The sequence below is a fragment of the Tachysurus fulvidraco genome, chromosome 6 (assembly GCF_022655615.1).
Source record: "Tachysurus fulvidraco isolate hzauxx_2018 chromosome 6, HZAU_PFXX_2.0, whole genome shotgun sequence".
NCBI lineage: Eukaryota > Metazoa > Chordata > Actinopteri > Siluriformes > Bagridae > Tachysurus > Tachysurus fulvidraco.
Window position 1 is genome coordinate 28585693 of NC_062523.1, and position 15625 is coordinate 28601317.

The 15625-nt window shown below is 39.1% G+C and overlaps 1 protein-coding gene and 1 long non-coding RNA gene across 10 annotated transcripts in view; one reads left to right on the top strand and one right to left on the bottom strand.

Moving 5' to 3' along the window:
* Positions 1-10949, bottom strand: part of gypc (glycophorin C (Gerbich blood group)) — a 28858-nt gene extending 17909 nt beyond the window's left edge. Inside the window, exons 1-4 of one of the 9 annotated variants that reach the window (XR_007140770.1) lie at positions 10693-10949; positions 7883-8063; positions 7037-7149; positions 6084-6722 (exon numbers count right to left, since the gene is read on the bottom strand). Coding sequence is in view for 8 of the 9 variants with exons in the window: in XM_047814747.1 (XP_047670703.1) it covers positions 7037-7112 (76 nt within the window). In the remaining variant the exon portion in view is untranslated. Of the gene's footprint in view, positions 1-6083; positions 6723-7036; positions 7150-7882; positions 8064-8277; positions 8294-10692 lie in introns of those variants that run through there. The other 8 variants (XM_027152385.2, XM_027152384.2, XM_047814747.1 and 5 more) reach the window with 8 other exon arrangements.
* An 853-nt stretch (positions 10950-11802) lies between these two features.
* Positions 11803-15625, top strand: part of LOC125141402 — a 78107-nt gene continuing 74284 nt past the window's right edge. The window contains exon 1 of the long non-coding RNA XR_007140771.1: positions 11803-11968. This is a non-coding gene — a long non-coding RNA (uncharacterized LOC125141402). The remainder of the gene's footprint in view (positions 11969-15625) is intronic.

Below are 15625 nucleotides of genomic sequence, written 5' to 3' on the forward strand. Positions count from 1 at the left end.
CAGAAGGATAGCTCCGCTTCATATTGTCACCTACACAGTAAACATTAACACGTGCTTTAAAACGAGGCAGGTGGCCTTGTGTGATTTGTGGGGCCCTATGCAACTTGCGTAATGAGCTTATAGGGCCGATGGGCTCTGTATTCACTGTATATGCTTTCATATATACTACATGCTGTAAATATGCTAGATATTTAGCTGCACTTTTGCATGATGGCTACATTTTGCACTTCTGGTAGATGCCAAACTGCATTTCATTGCTGTGTACCTGTACAATTCTTTCTTTCTATCTATCTATCTATCTATCTATCTATCTATCTATCTATCTATCTATCTATCTATCTATCTATCTATCTATCTATCTATCTATCTATCTATCTATCTATGCTGTTACCTCCCTGTATATCCTCTATCTATCTATCTATCTATCTATCTATCTATCTATCTATCTATCTATCCTGTTACCTCCCTGTCTATCTCCCTGTATATCCTCTATCTATCTATCTATCTATCTATCTATCTATCTATCTATCTATCTATGCTGTTACCTCCCTGTCTGTCTCCCTGTATATCATCTATCTATCTCCCTGTATATCATCTATCTATCTATCTATCTATCTATCTATCTATCTATCTATCTATCTATCTATCTATCTATCTATCTATCTATCTATCTATCTATCTATCTATCTATCTATCCTGTTACCTCCCTGTCTATCTCCCTGTATATCCTCTATCTATCTATCTATCTATCTATCTATCTATCTATCTATCTATCTATCTATCTATCTATCTATCTATCTATCTATCTATCTATCTATCTATCTATGCTGTTACCTCCCTGTCTGTCTCCCTGTATATCATCTATCTATCTCCCTGTATATCATCTATCTATCTATCTATCTATCTATCTATCTATCTATCTATCTATCTATCTATCTATCTATCTATCTATCTATCTATCTATCTATCTATCTATCTATCCTGTTACCTCCCTGTCTATCTCCCTGTATATCCTCTATCTATCTATCTATCTATCTATCTATCTATCTATCTATCTATCTATCTATCTATCTATCTATCTATCTATCTATCTATCTATCTATCTATCTATGCTGTTACCTCCCTGTCTGTCTCCCTGTATATCATCTATCTATCTCCCTGCATATCATCTATCTATCTATCTATCTATCTATCTATCTATCTATCTATCTATCTATCTATCTATCTATCTATCTATCTATCTATCTATCTATCTATCTATGCTGTTACCTCCCTGTCTGTCTCCCTGTATATCATCTATCTATCTCCCTGTATATCATCTATCTATCTATCTATCTATCTATCTATCTATCTATCTATCTATCTATCTATCTATCTATCTATCTATCTATCTATCTGTCTGTCTGTCTGTCTGTCTGTCTGTCTGTCTGTCTGTCTGTCTATCTATCACAGCCAATGAGGGTGAGAGAAAGTCAAATTCATCTACCTTCACACCTTATAAAAATGATTTAACCCAAGTGGTCCATGTTTCTCTTTACCTCCAGCTTTCTTGGCAGAACAGTCAAATCCCCATTGCTTGAATTCTACAGTCTCAATCAATCCTGATTTTTCTCTTCTTTTTCTTTCTTAGTTCTAAAGTGCAGATAAACCCAATAGAAAGCTCTTGCATTTATTTTTGTGAGAAAGCAGGATTCAGGGGATCAGACAGGCTTCACCTCGGATCACGGCGGATGAAAGATCGCGTAACGTGTGAGCCTCCTCACGATCGCTTGTGTAGTAGAGTGCTTACGGCTTCAGATCGCGGCCGATAAAAAGGCAGGTCATGTGAGCGGCGCAACGTTTCTGATGACTCCCAGTTTGGAAATTGTGTAGCAGGCTTATTGTCTAGTTTTGTATAGCGCTTTTAACAATGGACGTTGTCTCAAAGCGGCTTTACGGAACATAAGAAACGTGATACATAAAGATTGATATCATACAAGATTAATGCTAGACTTATATTTAAATGTATTTTTATTTATCATTAATGAACAAGCCTGAGGTGACTGAGGTGAGGAAAAACCACCTTAGATGGAAGAGAAAGAAACCTCGAGAGGAACCAGACTCGAAAGCAAACCTCATCCTCATCCTCATTTAAGTGACACTGGAGGGTGTGATTATAAACTGTTATAAACACCGAAGTGTGTTATTATGACTAATATCCTTTCTACACTCAGATACAGTCCACAATTGTGTATTGATTAGGAGGTTGTTGTCCTGATAGACCACATGGAGTCTGCATCTTCTCTTTGACTGTCAGGCTTGTGATCAGGTGCTAAGAACTAAAACGTTCATTCATTCATTCATTTTCTACCGCTTATCCGAACTTCTCAGGTCACAGGGAGCCTGTGACTATCTCAGGCGTCATCGGGCATCGAGGCAGGATACACCCTGGACGGAGTGCCAACCCATCACAGGGCACACACACACTCTCATTCACTCACACACACGCACACACTACGGACAATTTTCCAGAGATGCCAATCAACCTACCATGCATGTCTTTGGACCGGGGGAGGAAACCGGAGTACCCGGAGGAAACCCCCGAGGCACAGGGAGAACATGCAAACTCCACACACAAGGCAGAGGAGGGAATCGAACCCCCAACCCTGGAGGTGTGAGGCAAACGTGTTAACCACTAAGTTAGTTAATGTATTTTATTAACATTATGATTCATATGAAGCAGTATAAATAAACACTATTGTGTAGTTTACACAATTGTGCCAACTTTTGGGTTCACATCATTTGTTCTTGTTTTTTTTTTTTGGTTTGTTACCTGATTGTTTTCATCTGTACTGTGTTTTTTCCCCTGATTATTTTTCTTTTATCCCCATAGCGGTCTTTGCTAAGTATTTTCATGTCATTAACTCGAAGCCTTGATTTCTCAGTGCCTTCTGTTTCTATATGTAGAACTTCCCGCTTCTTTCTTCGTTCTAGTCCGCCTTGCCTCGTGTCAATCGCTTTGCAGTATGTAGATCCATGGAGATATTTATTTATTTTTTTCTCTTGCGTTACTTATCCTTTCATTCGTATTGGGAAAATATTCCTGCTTTTATTGTTTTGAAGAACGCTGAAACATCTTGTTAAGCCAAGCAGCTCACAAATGTAAATGATGTTGCTTTCTCTGGAGGCTTTGATCATAAAGCAGGTGACTTGATTAAAAGACCTGCAGAGATGCAATTAGTGCTAAATTGTACTGTATATAAAAATCCTCGAGGATCATCCTCGGCTCTTTTTTCTTTTTAATTACGTTAGATCGGCGATGGACAATTAAGTCTAATATTGACATGTTGGTAATGTCTTGTATAGGGATTAATGAAGGATTGAATTTATGTTGAATTCGATCAAATCCGTGTTGATTATATATTTAGTTGTTTTGGATGCCATCCAGATCTCCGTTCTCAAGGGATTTGACACATTCCTACTCCACCCGTAGGTTTTGCCCTCATTAGAACTTCTATATTTATTCACTGGCTTTGAGTATTTGATTGTGATTCATTGTTGCTTTAATAAGTCTCTCTCCACTTGATTATATTTCCCCTTTTGATCATACTTTGACCTAGATATTATGCTTGTGTTTTGATTTTGATTGCATGCTGCCGTATCCCTGCCAGATTTTTATCCCCTGCTGCCTGTCTCGATGTTAAATCGCAGCTCGTACGATGACACCGTGCACGCGTTAAGCCTCTTCCGTCTTAAACGTACTTTACAGGAAGTAGCCTAGCAGAAAACAGATTGTCCGGGAAACCTTCACGCGGCAATCGACTATGGTAATGTAACGTCTGTGACTAATTATATGTCTTTTAAAACCCCTGGAGTTTGTCACACTGCACTTAAATTAATTATAGGATCTTATTTTCACATTCATCATTTTGAACTGTAAAATGAAATCACGTTACGGCGGCTTCGGCTGAAGAAAGAGGCAGTGCGTGTTATTATTTATTTACGAGAATGTACCTTCATATATTACTGTTATTGCTAATATAATTTATGCTACACAATACATTTGCTATAGATTTTTATTGTCGTGCTCATTTTGGTGATGCATTCGAAGCTATTGGGATATGAAGAAAAATAAATAAATAAAGGACGCACACTGCTTTTTTTTAAGCAAAGCAGTCAACCAGCCTTGAAATAACAGAGCCCTACGTGACCGCTTTACCAATCGCTTTCATGATCTGCACCCAGTTTGCCTTCTAAAACCCTCTCTCCTGCAGCGGTGTACCAGTTGGTGGCCATGCAGCGCGTGTGTTTTTCCCACTCCTAGCCAATCAACCCTTGAAATGTCACAGCAGGAAGTCATCAATTAGCATTGAGATCAACTTTCCCCATCCTCTTCAGAGACCGAGGCAGCCAGAGGTGGTGCAACATTTACGCTTATTTAAACATCACTATGCACACCAGCAGCAGGTGACCACCTTCCAGCTCCTCTGGAAATTGGTGTCAGGTCTTAGTTTTTCAACACAGGACTCTGTCTGCAACCCTGAAACCACCTTGATGCCTTCTCAGGTTTTTAGCACAGTTTGTGGTAAGTAATAGTGCACACGTTAACAGTTTTTTTTCTTCTGCTCTTAACACCTTTGGGAGGAAATTCACAGCAGCCTTGATGACCAGAAAGGGCATATAAGTGTGGGAAGTGCTAAGCCTGTGTTTGCTATGCTGTGGGATTCACAAACAAGGTGCTCTGGTGGCTGGAGTCGGTTTTCCATGCGCCGTAGCAAAAATGGGACTTAAAAAATGTCTAAAGTTGAAGAAAAAAAACCAAACCCAGACATGCCTGTTGAATTAGACGGATTTATAAATAAAACGCATCTCCCTGGTTTTGTACTCGCATCTCGAGACTCCCACTGCTGGGAAGAAAAGCAGCTTGTCACTGAGTTTCCATGTGCCTAGTTCCTGTTGCTTACCCAAGGCTTGAGGGAATAATATGGAGATCTTGAACAGAAAGAAAGGCAAAAAAAAAAAAAAAAAAAAACTGAAGCAGAATATCTAGGCTGTGTACCGTAAACAGAGCCTTGGAGATGATTTGTTTCTTGAATTCCTTGCTATAAGCGATCTTGGGTAAACCAAAACCCTATCGATCACGCTGAATGTTTAATTACATTAATCTCAAGCTCGCCGGTTTAAAGCCGAGTCCATGTCGTACGATTTGGGGAAGGAAACGCCATGACGCAAGCGAAACACACAGCGGTCGCGACAAAGGTCCGGCAGTGACTGGCTATGTTTTCAAATTAAACTCTCGTTGAATGCTAGCCTACCGCTAACAGGCCACTGATAATTAGACGACTAGCATGAAACATATGTCCACTAGACACACTTACTGACAGAAAAATATCCCCGTTTCGTAATAGATTACGCATCACTCTGATTGATAAGGACGGACGAATACAGCGATTTACACACGTGTTATCCATCACGCAGTCCTTTAACGACTTTATCCAAGGTCGTATTGGGATCGTCTTATACACTGACATGTAGTAATCTTAAAAGATGACTGAAATTGCAATGTAAAACAAGGTGAAAGCAGGTTCCTGTCTTTCCTGCTGTTTCTCTTTGGCTTTTCTTTTCTTTTCTTTTGATTTTTTTTTATGAATTATTTTTTCTAAACTAAAGGCCAAGTTCAACAAAGTAAGGAATAATATCGAACCGGTTCCACAAGAAATAGCAGCTTCTCTCTCTCTATATCAGAGTAGAATATCTCTCTAGATATAAGTATATATAAGCTAGATATATATATTTAGTTAAATATATATATATTATATATAAGTATTTATTTCATATAATAATTAATATATATATATGAAGATAGATATTTAGTTATTATATATATATTTTTTTATTTATATAGATATATTTATACGGTCTCTCCCTCTCTCTTTCTTTCCCTCTCTCTCTCTTTCCCTCTCGCTCTCTCTCTCTCTCTCTCTCTCTCTCTCTCTCTCTCTCTCTCTCTCTCTCTCTCTCTCTCTCTCTCTCTCTCTCTCTGAACCTATCTCTTTACCAGTAGGTCAGTTTAAAAATACTGGATAATGTAAACCAAGCAAAGGTTGTTATTTAGTTCACTTTTATTTGTATAGTGCTTCTAACATTGAGCCTTGTCGCAAAGCAGCTTAAAAGAATTATAGAAATTCAAAATAAAAATAATGCCATTTTAATTCTGATCTTTAATCTCTAATGAGCAAGCCAGAGGTAACAAGGGTGAAGGAAAAAATGCCCTGAGATGATTATAAGGAAGAAACCTCGAGAGGAACCAGACCTACGGTAAACGGGAACCCATGTCAATATTACAATAAATAAATATTTATAAAATATGACCTAGCTTTCTCATGCTAATCATTCATACATGTAAATTATTTACATTCTGGAGATACGGCGATTTGCAGGTTAGAAAGAAATACTGATCCTAGTATTTTATTTTTCTCCAGCATTCTTCTGATTCACCTATTGGCTTTTCATATTTCCTGCATTTTCCACTCCACTAACTTTCCTCCTCCCTAATCAGAGGGAATCTCCCCGTACAGGTCTTTCAGTACGTGGCAGTGAAACCTGCAGTTATTCACCGTCCCTCAATGTGCATGGGTAAATTTTCAGCATTCGGTGGAAATATTGTGAAATTACTGTAATGTGATTGACACACATTATTGCTGAAAATTAATTCTTTCCTTTCCTTTGCTTTCTTGGCAGACCTGAGGAAAAAAAAAAGAGGAAGGAGCTGAGGATTTGAGGAGCTGAGTCGACTTTCTGTCGATAATGAGGCTGAATGTGCTGTGTCGTTCTTTTAGACTTCTTAAAAGTAATTCGGGTTTGGCATTTCAGAATGTACACTGGTATATTAGCTGACCCTGATATGCAGTCAGGTCTCTCAAATCTCACACATTCATGAGAGAGAGAGAGAGAGAGAGAGAGAGAGAGAGAGAGAGAGAGAGATCTCACACATGGTACAGTGTTCAGAGTCCGTGCAGGCCCTGAATATATTAAATCCATAAAACTCCATACTCACCCTCATTTTTGAGAGCCGGCGTTATGGAGCCAGTCGTATTAGATGCCATTCTCGTCGAGTCGGGCCTCAGGAGCATGTGAGGAAATGTCCAGGAGAAAGATTGAAGGGGACAGCTGAGAAAGAGAGACGGAGTGAGTGATTAGAGATGATATGGTGTCTGTTGAGGAAGAATGTAGAGGGAGGAGGAGGGAAGGATTGCTTTACTTGGATCTCGAGTCACAATGGAGAACCGAGAGAGAGGAAATGGCTGAAAGCTCGCGTGAGACTTTTCCAAGACTAACAAGCGATAAAGCTGTTTGTGAACCTCGAATCTGTTATTTCGCTTTTGTACGTACACATATTGTACAGGCGATTTTCTCTGCTTTGAAACAGAGCTAGCTAATCCATCCACGGAGGAGTGACACTTTAGATTTAGATTTATATTTAGCTTATCGCTTTTTCTATATTTGCTTCGGTCCGCCATCTGCTGAGCTACGAATAGATTCTGCACTTGCAATTAAAAGCTCCATTTATTCCTAGTTTTGTTAACTCATCACTCGAAGGTGGAAAACTAAAAATGCAAGTTTTTTTTTTTTTTTTTTTTTTTTTTGGAAAGCAGCGTTCACAAAATAGCTTCCACCCAGGGAACGACACAAATGCAATCATTAGTTTGTTATTCCTTTCCTATTTTATCTATTTATCTATTTATTTATTTATTTATTTATTTTTGTGGTGAGGTGTGAGGAGTGAATTTCCACACGGAGCTCGTAATGTGGTGCTAATTACCGCGAGAGTGGAATAAAAACGCAGAAAATTTCGTGAATGAAATTTGTCCATTAGCGCAGAATAAGAAGTTAATCTACTTACCCTGTCGTTTGTTTAAAGCTTTAGCCTCGCCGTTGGTTATGACGGAGAGAAAATGGAACCGAGAGACCGACGTAGTGCTTTATCACACTCACTCCAGTCTGTTATTTGCTTTCAGCCGAAAGGCTTCGAGGTTGTCCGACCTGTTAGTTGTTTGACTTGTACGCCATCAGCGCGTTCGCTCCTGTACAAAACAAATGTCAATATCTAGATATTTACTAACACACTGTGAAATTGCCTGGTGAGTAATTGCACCAAAGAATGCTTTAAGTTATTTCTGGTCTCTTATTATTTTAGTTTTTTTTTTTTTTTCTTTGTTTGATTTCATTCTCAGTATGTTAAGTCTCTCAGTTAGAAAGACAGTTTTTCATGGCTATCATGCTATATTTTACACGTACAAGCAGGACCTTGAATTGATCTACAGTAATTATCAGAATCAGAATCAGAATCAGAAAGATTTTTATTGCCAAGTATGTTTTCACATATGAGGAATTAGTTCTAGTACAGGATTATTATTTATATAATTATCAATACTATGCCTAAAACATTTAGTTGTTGTGGTTTTTTTATTTAATAAAAGCTGCAGATTTCAATGCGGGAATCAACCAAATGAACCCATGAGACCGAAATTAGCTGGTCAACACCAAAGCATAAGACATGCCCCTACACACACCCCGTCAGTCTCTATGCCACGGGACATAAGATGTATCTCCTCCATAATTTTTCCTGTTTGTTGAGGCGGAGCTGAAAATGAATCAGTGAATCAGTGATGGAATGAATTTAAAACACTCGGCCCTGAACGCAAGGAAATACGTCGCGTACGGATTGTAAACTGCCTTCTGCTGACTGTCGATTTGACTAGCGGATAAACGTCCACATATATTCTCCCAATTGAAAACAACTTGTGAAGTTCTGCCTGTCCCAAACACACTGGCTAAGATGTGATTGATTTCTTGTCAAACACACAGTGACAGAAATCCATTTTGACATCCTGAACGTTTAATATGCTGCCCTGCGACGCCATTTGTCCAGTGAACAGCATTAACATTCAGTTTGGGGCGCTCGTCAGTTCTGAGTCGTCATCTTACAGTAGTGCGATCCATTGTTTTGTTTTTTTATGCTTATTGGATTCCTTGGCTTTAAGGAACATGATGTGTTAGCTTGGAGGTTAAGGCGTTGGATGGCTGATTGGAAGGATGCAAATTCGAAGCCCAAGTCCAACAAGCATCTTCTTCAGGGCCCCTGAGCAAGGCCCTGATCACTCATTTGTTTTAAAGTGCCAGTTGCTGTAGATAAGATTCATGATCTGATTCACATCATGAGCTGCTCTATTTCTTCTCCTTATCTTCCTTATTTTATTTCTCTCAGACGACATGATCTTCTCTTCTCTATCCTTGGTTCTTCTGGACCTCCTCATGTATTTTTAATCTGAAGGTAATCCCGGGTCCACCAAGCGTCCACTGCTGGGCCCTTGAGTAAGGCCCAAAATTGAGATTAAAATCGAAGTCGCTCAACATGGAGAAGCGACATGTTGATGATTTGCAGGGATGTGGTAGCTCAGTGGTTAAGGTGTTGGGCTACTGATCGGAAGGTCATGGGTTCGAACCCCTGCTAGGCCCCTGAGCAAGGCCCTTAACCCTTAGTTGCTCAGTTGTAAGTCACTCTGGATTAGGGTGTCTGCTAAATGCCATGTATGTAAATGCTTCATTTCCCCGCCCATCATTTTTAGCTCCTCCTTCCGAGGAAGTAATAAAAGAATACCTGGAAAGCTGGAAGAAGCCAAGAGTAATCAAGGAAAGATCTCCAACCTTCTAGACTTCCTCCATCCCTTCAAGTACTGATATGTCTTTAAAGACAAAATGTTCTGACTCAAGAAGACATCAATTACAGCAACTATTGTTTCTTGTAAAACATTTATCCATTTTGACACGTGACACATTTCCGTGTCTTTCGTTCCCCTTCCAGGCTCGTGACGCGTTACTCGAGAGACGACCGCAACAAGTGTGAAATATTAATTTAGGACAAGCTCTAGACTTATAAATACTTAAATATACTGTAACATGTTGTGAGTCACAAGACAAATTGCTTCTCATCTCCAGAAAAACAAGACTGTCAGGTTTAGTGTGAAAAAAAAAAAAAAAAGAAGATAAACACCTAAGAATCTCAAGAATGAGGACAGGAAATATTTCTAAAATGTGCAGCCGGAGAGAAAACACAGTAGACATCTTTTTAGGATGACAGTTGTCGTCTCAGCTCGGGTGGATAGAGAAGAAGTTAAAATGACATGAAAATGACACTAAAAAAAACTGTTTCTCAAAACAAATCCTCAAAACTTAGACATCATTGCTGTTAATCTTGTTTCTAATCAAATAGTTTAAATGGTTGGTAAGCTCGACTAAACACACACACACACACACACACACACACACACACACACACACACACACACACACACACACACACACACATAGAACGTGGATGCAATACAATAAAACTTCAGATAGTTTCCTTTGGCAGGACACCAGAGTTAGCAGTCGTGAGCTAAACAGTTCTCCTATTGATATACTTCTTAGGCTCTCAAGAACTTTCTGGACTTTCAGTTCCTCTACAAACATTCACGCTCGAATAAAAGCTCAAGGCGTGTGCTCTTTAAAACAAAATCTCCAGAGAAAACACATTGACAGATGTGAGCAGTTGAGCAAGAGGGAAGAAAAAAAAAGTACACAGCTGCCTTTTGACACCAAGTCGACGGAAGGATTAACGTGCATAACTTTTTGCTTTCGAGAGGGCAAATAAAAAAACGTCCAACTTACCAACTGACCTCTCTGAATCGCCTTGCAACAAGTCGTCGCTTCCTTTTGCACAGGAAATGCTTTCTTAGACGGTCGAACACGTTAGGAAGTGACTTTTCCGGTTTAAGAGAGGAATAAAAGACAGGACTGCAAGCTCAGATCCTGCTACTTTAAACTAACCTTCTTCTAACAGTGTGTGTGTGTGTGTGTGTGTGTGTGTGGTTAGGTCTGATGAGCTGCATGTGAACTAGTGCGTGTTTTTTTTTTTTTTTCTTTTTCTGTTTCCTTCTCCACCCCTGAATTATTCCCTTATGAACCATCTGTGCTGCTTTTGACCCTCCCCCTGGCCGTGTAAATAACCCACAGCTGTTGTCAGTACAGGGTCTGGGAAAGCGGTGCAGGGCGGAGAGGAACAGGAAGGGAGAGAGATGGAGAGAAACACACTCGTAGAATCGTTCTATTAAGATCTTGTTAGTATGAAGCGAGCGTTGGGAGCGTACGGCTGTTCACAGATCCCGATTAAAAGTTTGTACGCTCCTCTCAGAAGAGTAGATTCAAGTTAAAACATCACATGCTGGATTCTTCATCACACATAATATTACACCACTGCTACAGTTAGGAGACACACACTGTAGGATATACAGTACCACTGTTGTCTTTTATTGTATTTTTTTTTAACTATTACTATTTCTATGAAACCTGGTTTTGTTGTTTTTGTACAAAGGCAACGACGATGTTCTGTATATTAGCATTAACATTAAAATGCCTTAACTGTTTTTACCCTGTGTTTAAATGGAGTCTTTTTTTTTTTACTAACAACTGTAATAGAGCATATTTAACAATGGGGAAGTGCATTACATTTAGAAATATAGTATTCAAGACAACAACTGCACAAGCAACAACATCATCAATACAAGCATGAACAACTGCAGAAAATAATACTTTGTAAGAACATTTTAAAGGTGGGGTCTCTGTTGTTTGAGGAATGCTTCAGAAAACTGAGTTGGGCCGCCAAACAAAACAAAAACAAAACTAACCTGTAGCCAATGAGCAGAAAGGGGTGTGTCTTGTCAATATGGGTGGAGAGAGTGTTCAATGCGCATGTGTGACATTAGCAGAAAGCGGTTTTAACATTGACATGCAGGATAAAAACAAAGAAAGAAGGCAAACCAAGGCTTACGATAAGGCAAGAAGTAGGACGTGTTAATATAGGATCAGCTTTCCAGCGCTGGAGAGAACTGAAGGAGCGTGAAGGCTTGCGATGGGACGCCGAGGTCGCTTTTTTCCTTCTCGATAGGTGAGTAACGTTGGTTTTGCTTTGTTACACAGAACTAATATATGCCTTTGTCCTTTACAAGATTATGCTTGTGTGTCATTTTTGCTTGTTTGTTTATCTACAATCTTATTGTTCTTCCCTTCAGTTATGATAAAAACATATTTCTTTCCATTAGTCGCCTGGGTTACGCATGTATGTGTGGGCGGAGCTATCGATACGGGGTGGGACCCATTTGGGTTAGGGGCGTGTTTGTTTTGGTGATTTCAAATGTCAACATTGGCTTTCAAACAATGGAGACCCCACCTTTAAGTGTTAAAAACCGTTGAGATCCGTCATGTTGGAGAGGAAGTGATATTAAAAGGTAGACTGTTGCAGAGTTTGGGGGAAAACAAGAGATATAAATAATGCAGAATCTTGCTTTCAGGTTTGTGACATGAAGGAGGAGTCCATCCATCCATCCATCCATCCATCCATCCATCCATCCATTCATCCATCCATCCATCCATCCATCCATATGTGTGCATATACAGTATACAGTGGAGAGAGCGATGTATGGATGGACAGATAGATAGATAGATAGATAGATAGATAGATAGATAGATAGATAGATAGATAGACATGTTCCGTCTATCTATCTATCTATCTATCTATCTATCTATCTATCTATCTATCTATCTATCTATCTATCTATCTATCTAAGCGAAATATGAGTGAAATGATAATATTATACAATATCGCATTTCTAAATGATAAGTAAACTTCGGTTTGGACACTATTTTCATAGGTGTTAAAGAATGTCACTGCTTACAAATGTTCCCCTCACCCCTTACACACACACACACACACACACACACACACACACACACACACACACACACACACACACACACACACACACAAACAAACGTCTCTTGCAGGAAACGGGTGAAAAAAGAAAGAACACAAAACCCTTGAGAACCACTTTAGAAAATGTAACACAATCAAGTCACCATTATAATTAGATTAACGGAGACCTAATTGGCTCAGGTAGGATTATAAATCTATTGTTTTATTGTTTGTTTACAGAACACAGAAAATCTGAAGGTAAACACATCCCGAACCCAATAATCATTAGTTCATGTTGGTGGAATGCAGACTTAGTGAGGTTTAATTAAATACTGTACACAGTAAGAAAACAAAAACGACAACGACAAAAAAAAAAAAAACGATTCAGTAACCTATTGTGTAATGGCTCTAGGAATGAATTCTGCATAACGGTTCGAGTACCATGGCGTATAATGTGCAAACAAACGCCGTAACTGACTGTAAATACCGATGTCAGAGCGCAAATGAAAAAGTTAATGTTCCAAACTGTGAAATTAGAGTTAATATGCAAATAGATGAAATGTCTGCTGTAACTTTGAAAAATTCACATTATCCTCCAGTCAACAGCGCTCCAGGATACGGACGCCACGTTGATCGACTGTGATGTAAGTAAAGCTCGCCTACGTGGGATGAGAATGGCTTTTTAATTGCTGCCATTTTCCTCTTTAGAAAAGGCGGTGTGACTTGTGGCTCCTGGAGACTGCAGATGCTTCACAAACTGTTTCTTCCTCCTTAAGCTGCTTGGCACAGGCCAGATGTCATCCCGTCGTCCTCCATCAATTACTCTAAAAAAAAAAACAACAACAACAAAAGCATCAACAAAAATGCCCTTACTCTTGGGGAAGGAAATAGCTTGTTCTGTCGTTTGGTTAATGAACCCATTTATCAGCATAGTGATTCAAACAAAACAAAAATAAATAAATAAATAAAGTGATGATTTGTTCAGACGGTAAATTATAATGTCGAAATTGGATTCCGATTTATTTTTTTTTCTTTCTGATTTCGCCTCAACCCAAGATTTTAGGTTAGATTTATTTCGGAGGACTGGAGACTCCTCGTTGTTGATGCTTTTTGCATGTAATTTGGCACTTTTGTTTTTTGTACAATATCCTAGCTAGTCTTTATTTATTTATTTATTTATTTATTTATTTTTTCATCGCCATTCACTGCATTATTCTCTCTCTCTCTCTCTCTCTCTCTCTCTCTCTCTCTCTCTCTCTCTCTCTCTCTCTCTCCCCCTTTTTTTTTCTTTCCTTTCACCAGAACACTCATGAGATATCCGGGGTGTCTCCTGGCTTCCAGAGCTGCTTGTTCTCATCCATTAGTAATACAGTTGTTTACTATAATTACAGAAAGCGCAAGCTAGCACTCGTCCAGGCAGGCAGGCAGACAGGGAGGGAGGTAGGGAGACGGGGAGGTAGTGAGGTCCGGCTCTGCTTTTGTCTGGTAAACTGTGCCAACAAATTCCATTAACACCTCTCTCGACTACAAATTGTTAATTATTTCGAATGGTGTGAGTTCTGATCTATTTTCATTTGGTTTTTTTTTTTTTTACCGCCGATTATATGCGAATGTGGCCTGAAAGGTCCTTTAGCTGAATTACAGGTTCTGTTTTCCTCCCAAAATGAGATACTTAATAATAGCAATAGCATGGTTTACTTTGGGGGACTTCATATTAATGTGCAAAGCTGATCGATGAAAAGGAAATAAAGCAACGTGTAAAGATTTAAGCATGAACCGGGCTGAAGGCGCACTCGCACATTTACGACCGTGGCTAATTTAATTATTGCCACCGCTTCGTGGATAATTTATAAAGGACCCCAGATACGAATTTAAAAATAACTTAATTGTACTTGTAGCTGCTTTAATAGGTTTTCCACACAGGCACCAATCTTTCACAAAGCCTCGACTGTTGGCTGCTTTGAAAGCCCAGGAAGTGGACGAATGCATATTCTCAAAATATACTGGATGTGTGACTTGGCTGAAGCGTGCATTTTCACACTAATCCAGTTTGGCTTTAAATTAAGCCGGGCTTCTCTCGGTACTGCTGTATTTCAGTGCCAGGATAAATCTAGGCTACCAGAGAGAGAGAGAGAGAGAGAGACGCTCACAATGTCAATTGGCCGTGTACTGTCCATGTTACATAAATAACTCATAAGTAGCACTTGAAGTGGTTATGAAAGAGAAAATTGAACGTTGCCTGCATTTGACGTCACTTTTTTTTTTTTTCCACCACACGGACTTCACGTACACCGAATATAAAGCTCTCGATGAGTGACACGACAAGATAATATTTCAGCGTAAACACCGTCGACATACATGTATACGCTAATTAAGTTATCATGGACTCAATTTTGCGAGAAAAAAAAACAAAAAAACTCGTTATTGGAAAACCCAGGGACTGCATTTCTTGCGCTTGACAAATGACTTGTCTTTTCCTATAAGCAGTTCATATACTGCAGGCTGCTGAAGTGTGAGGCCACTACCAAAACTGTTATTACAAACTAATCCACTTTTGTCAAATTCCATTTCTCAAATAAGGTTCCACAGTTCAGGACTTAAGAAGCTAGACGGATGTATCGCTTTACGGGTCAGACGGATACAAAGAAGGGATTTGGGATCCGAGTTTTAAACGTATTTGTCAAGAATTCGTTTGTGTTTTTGAGACATTATAAACGAAAATGTTTTTGTAGTGGAATCTCTTTCAGTGTGTGGGTTCAGGGCGAGAAGTTTCGGGGTGTGCTGAGTTAGGAAAATACTTAACGACAGTGTTTTTTGTTTAGATCTATTTCTAAGTTTGTTTAAACTAGAAAT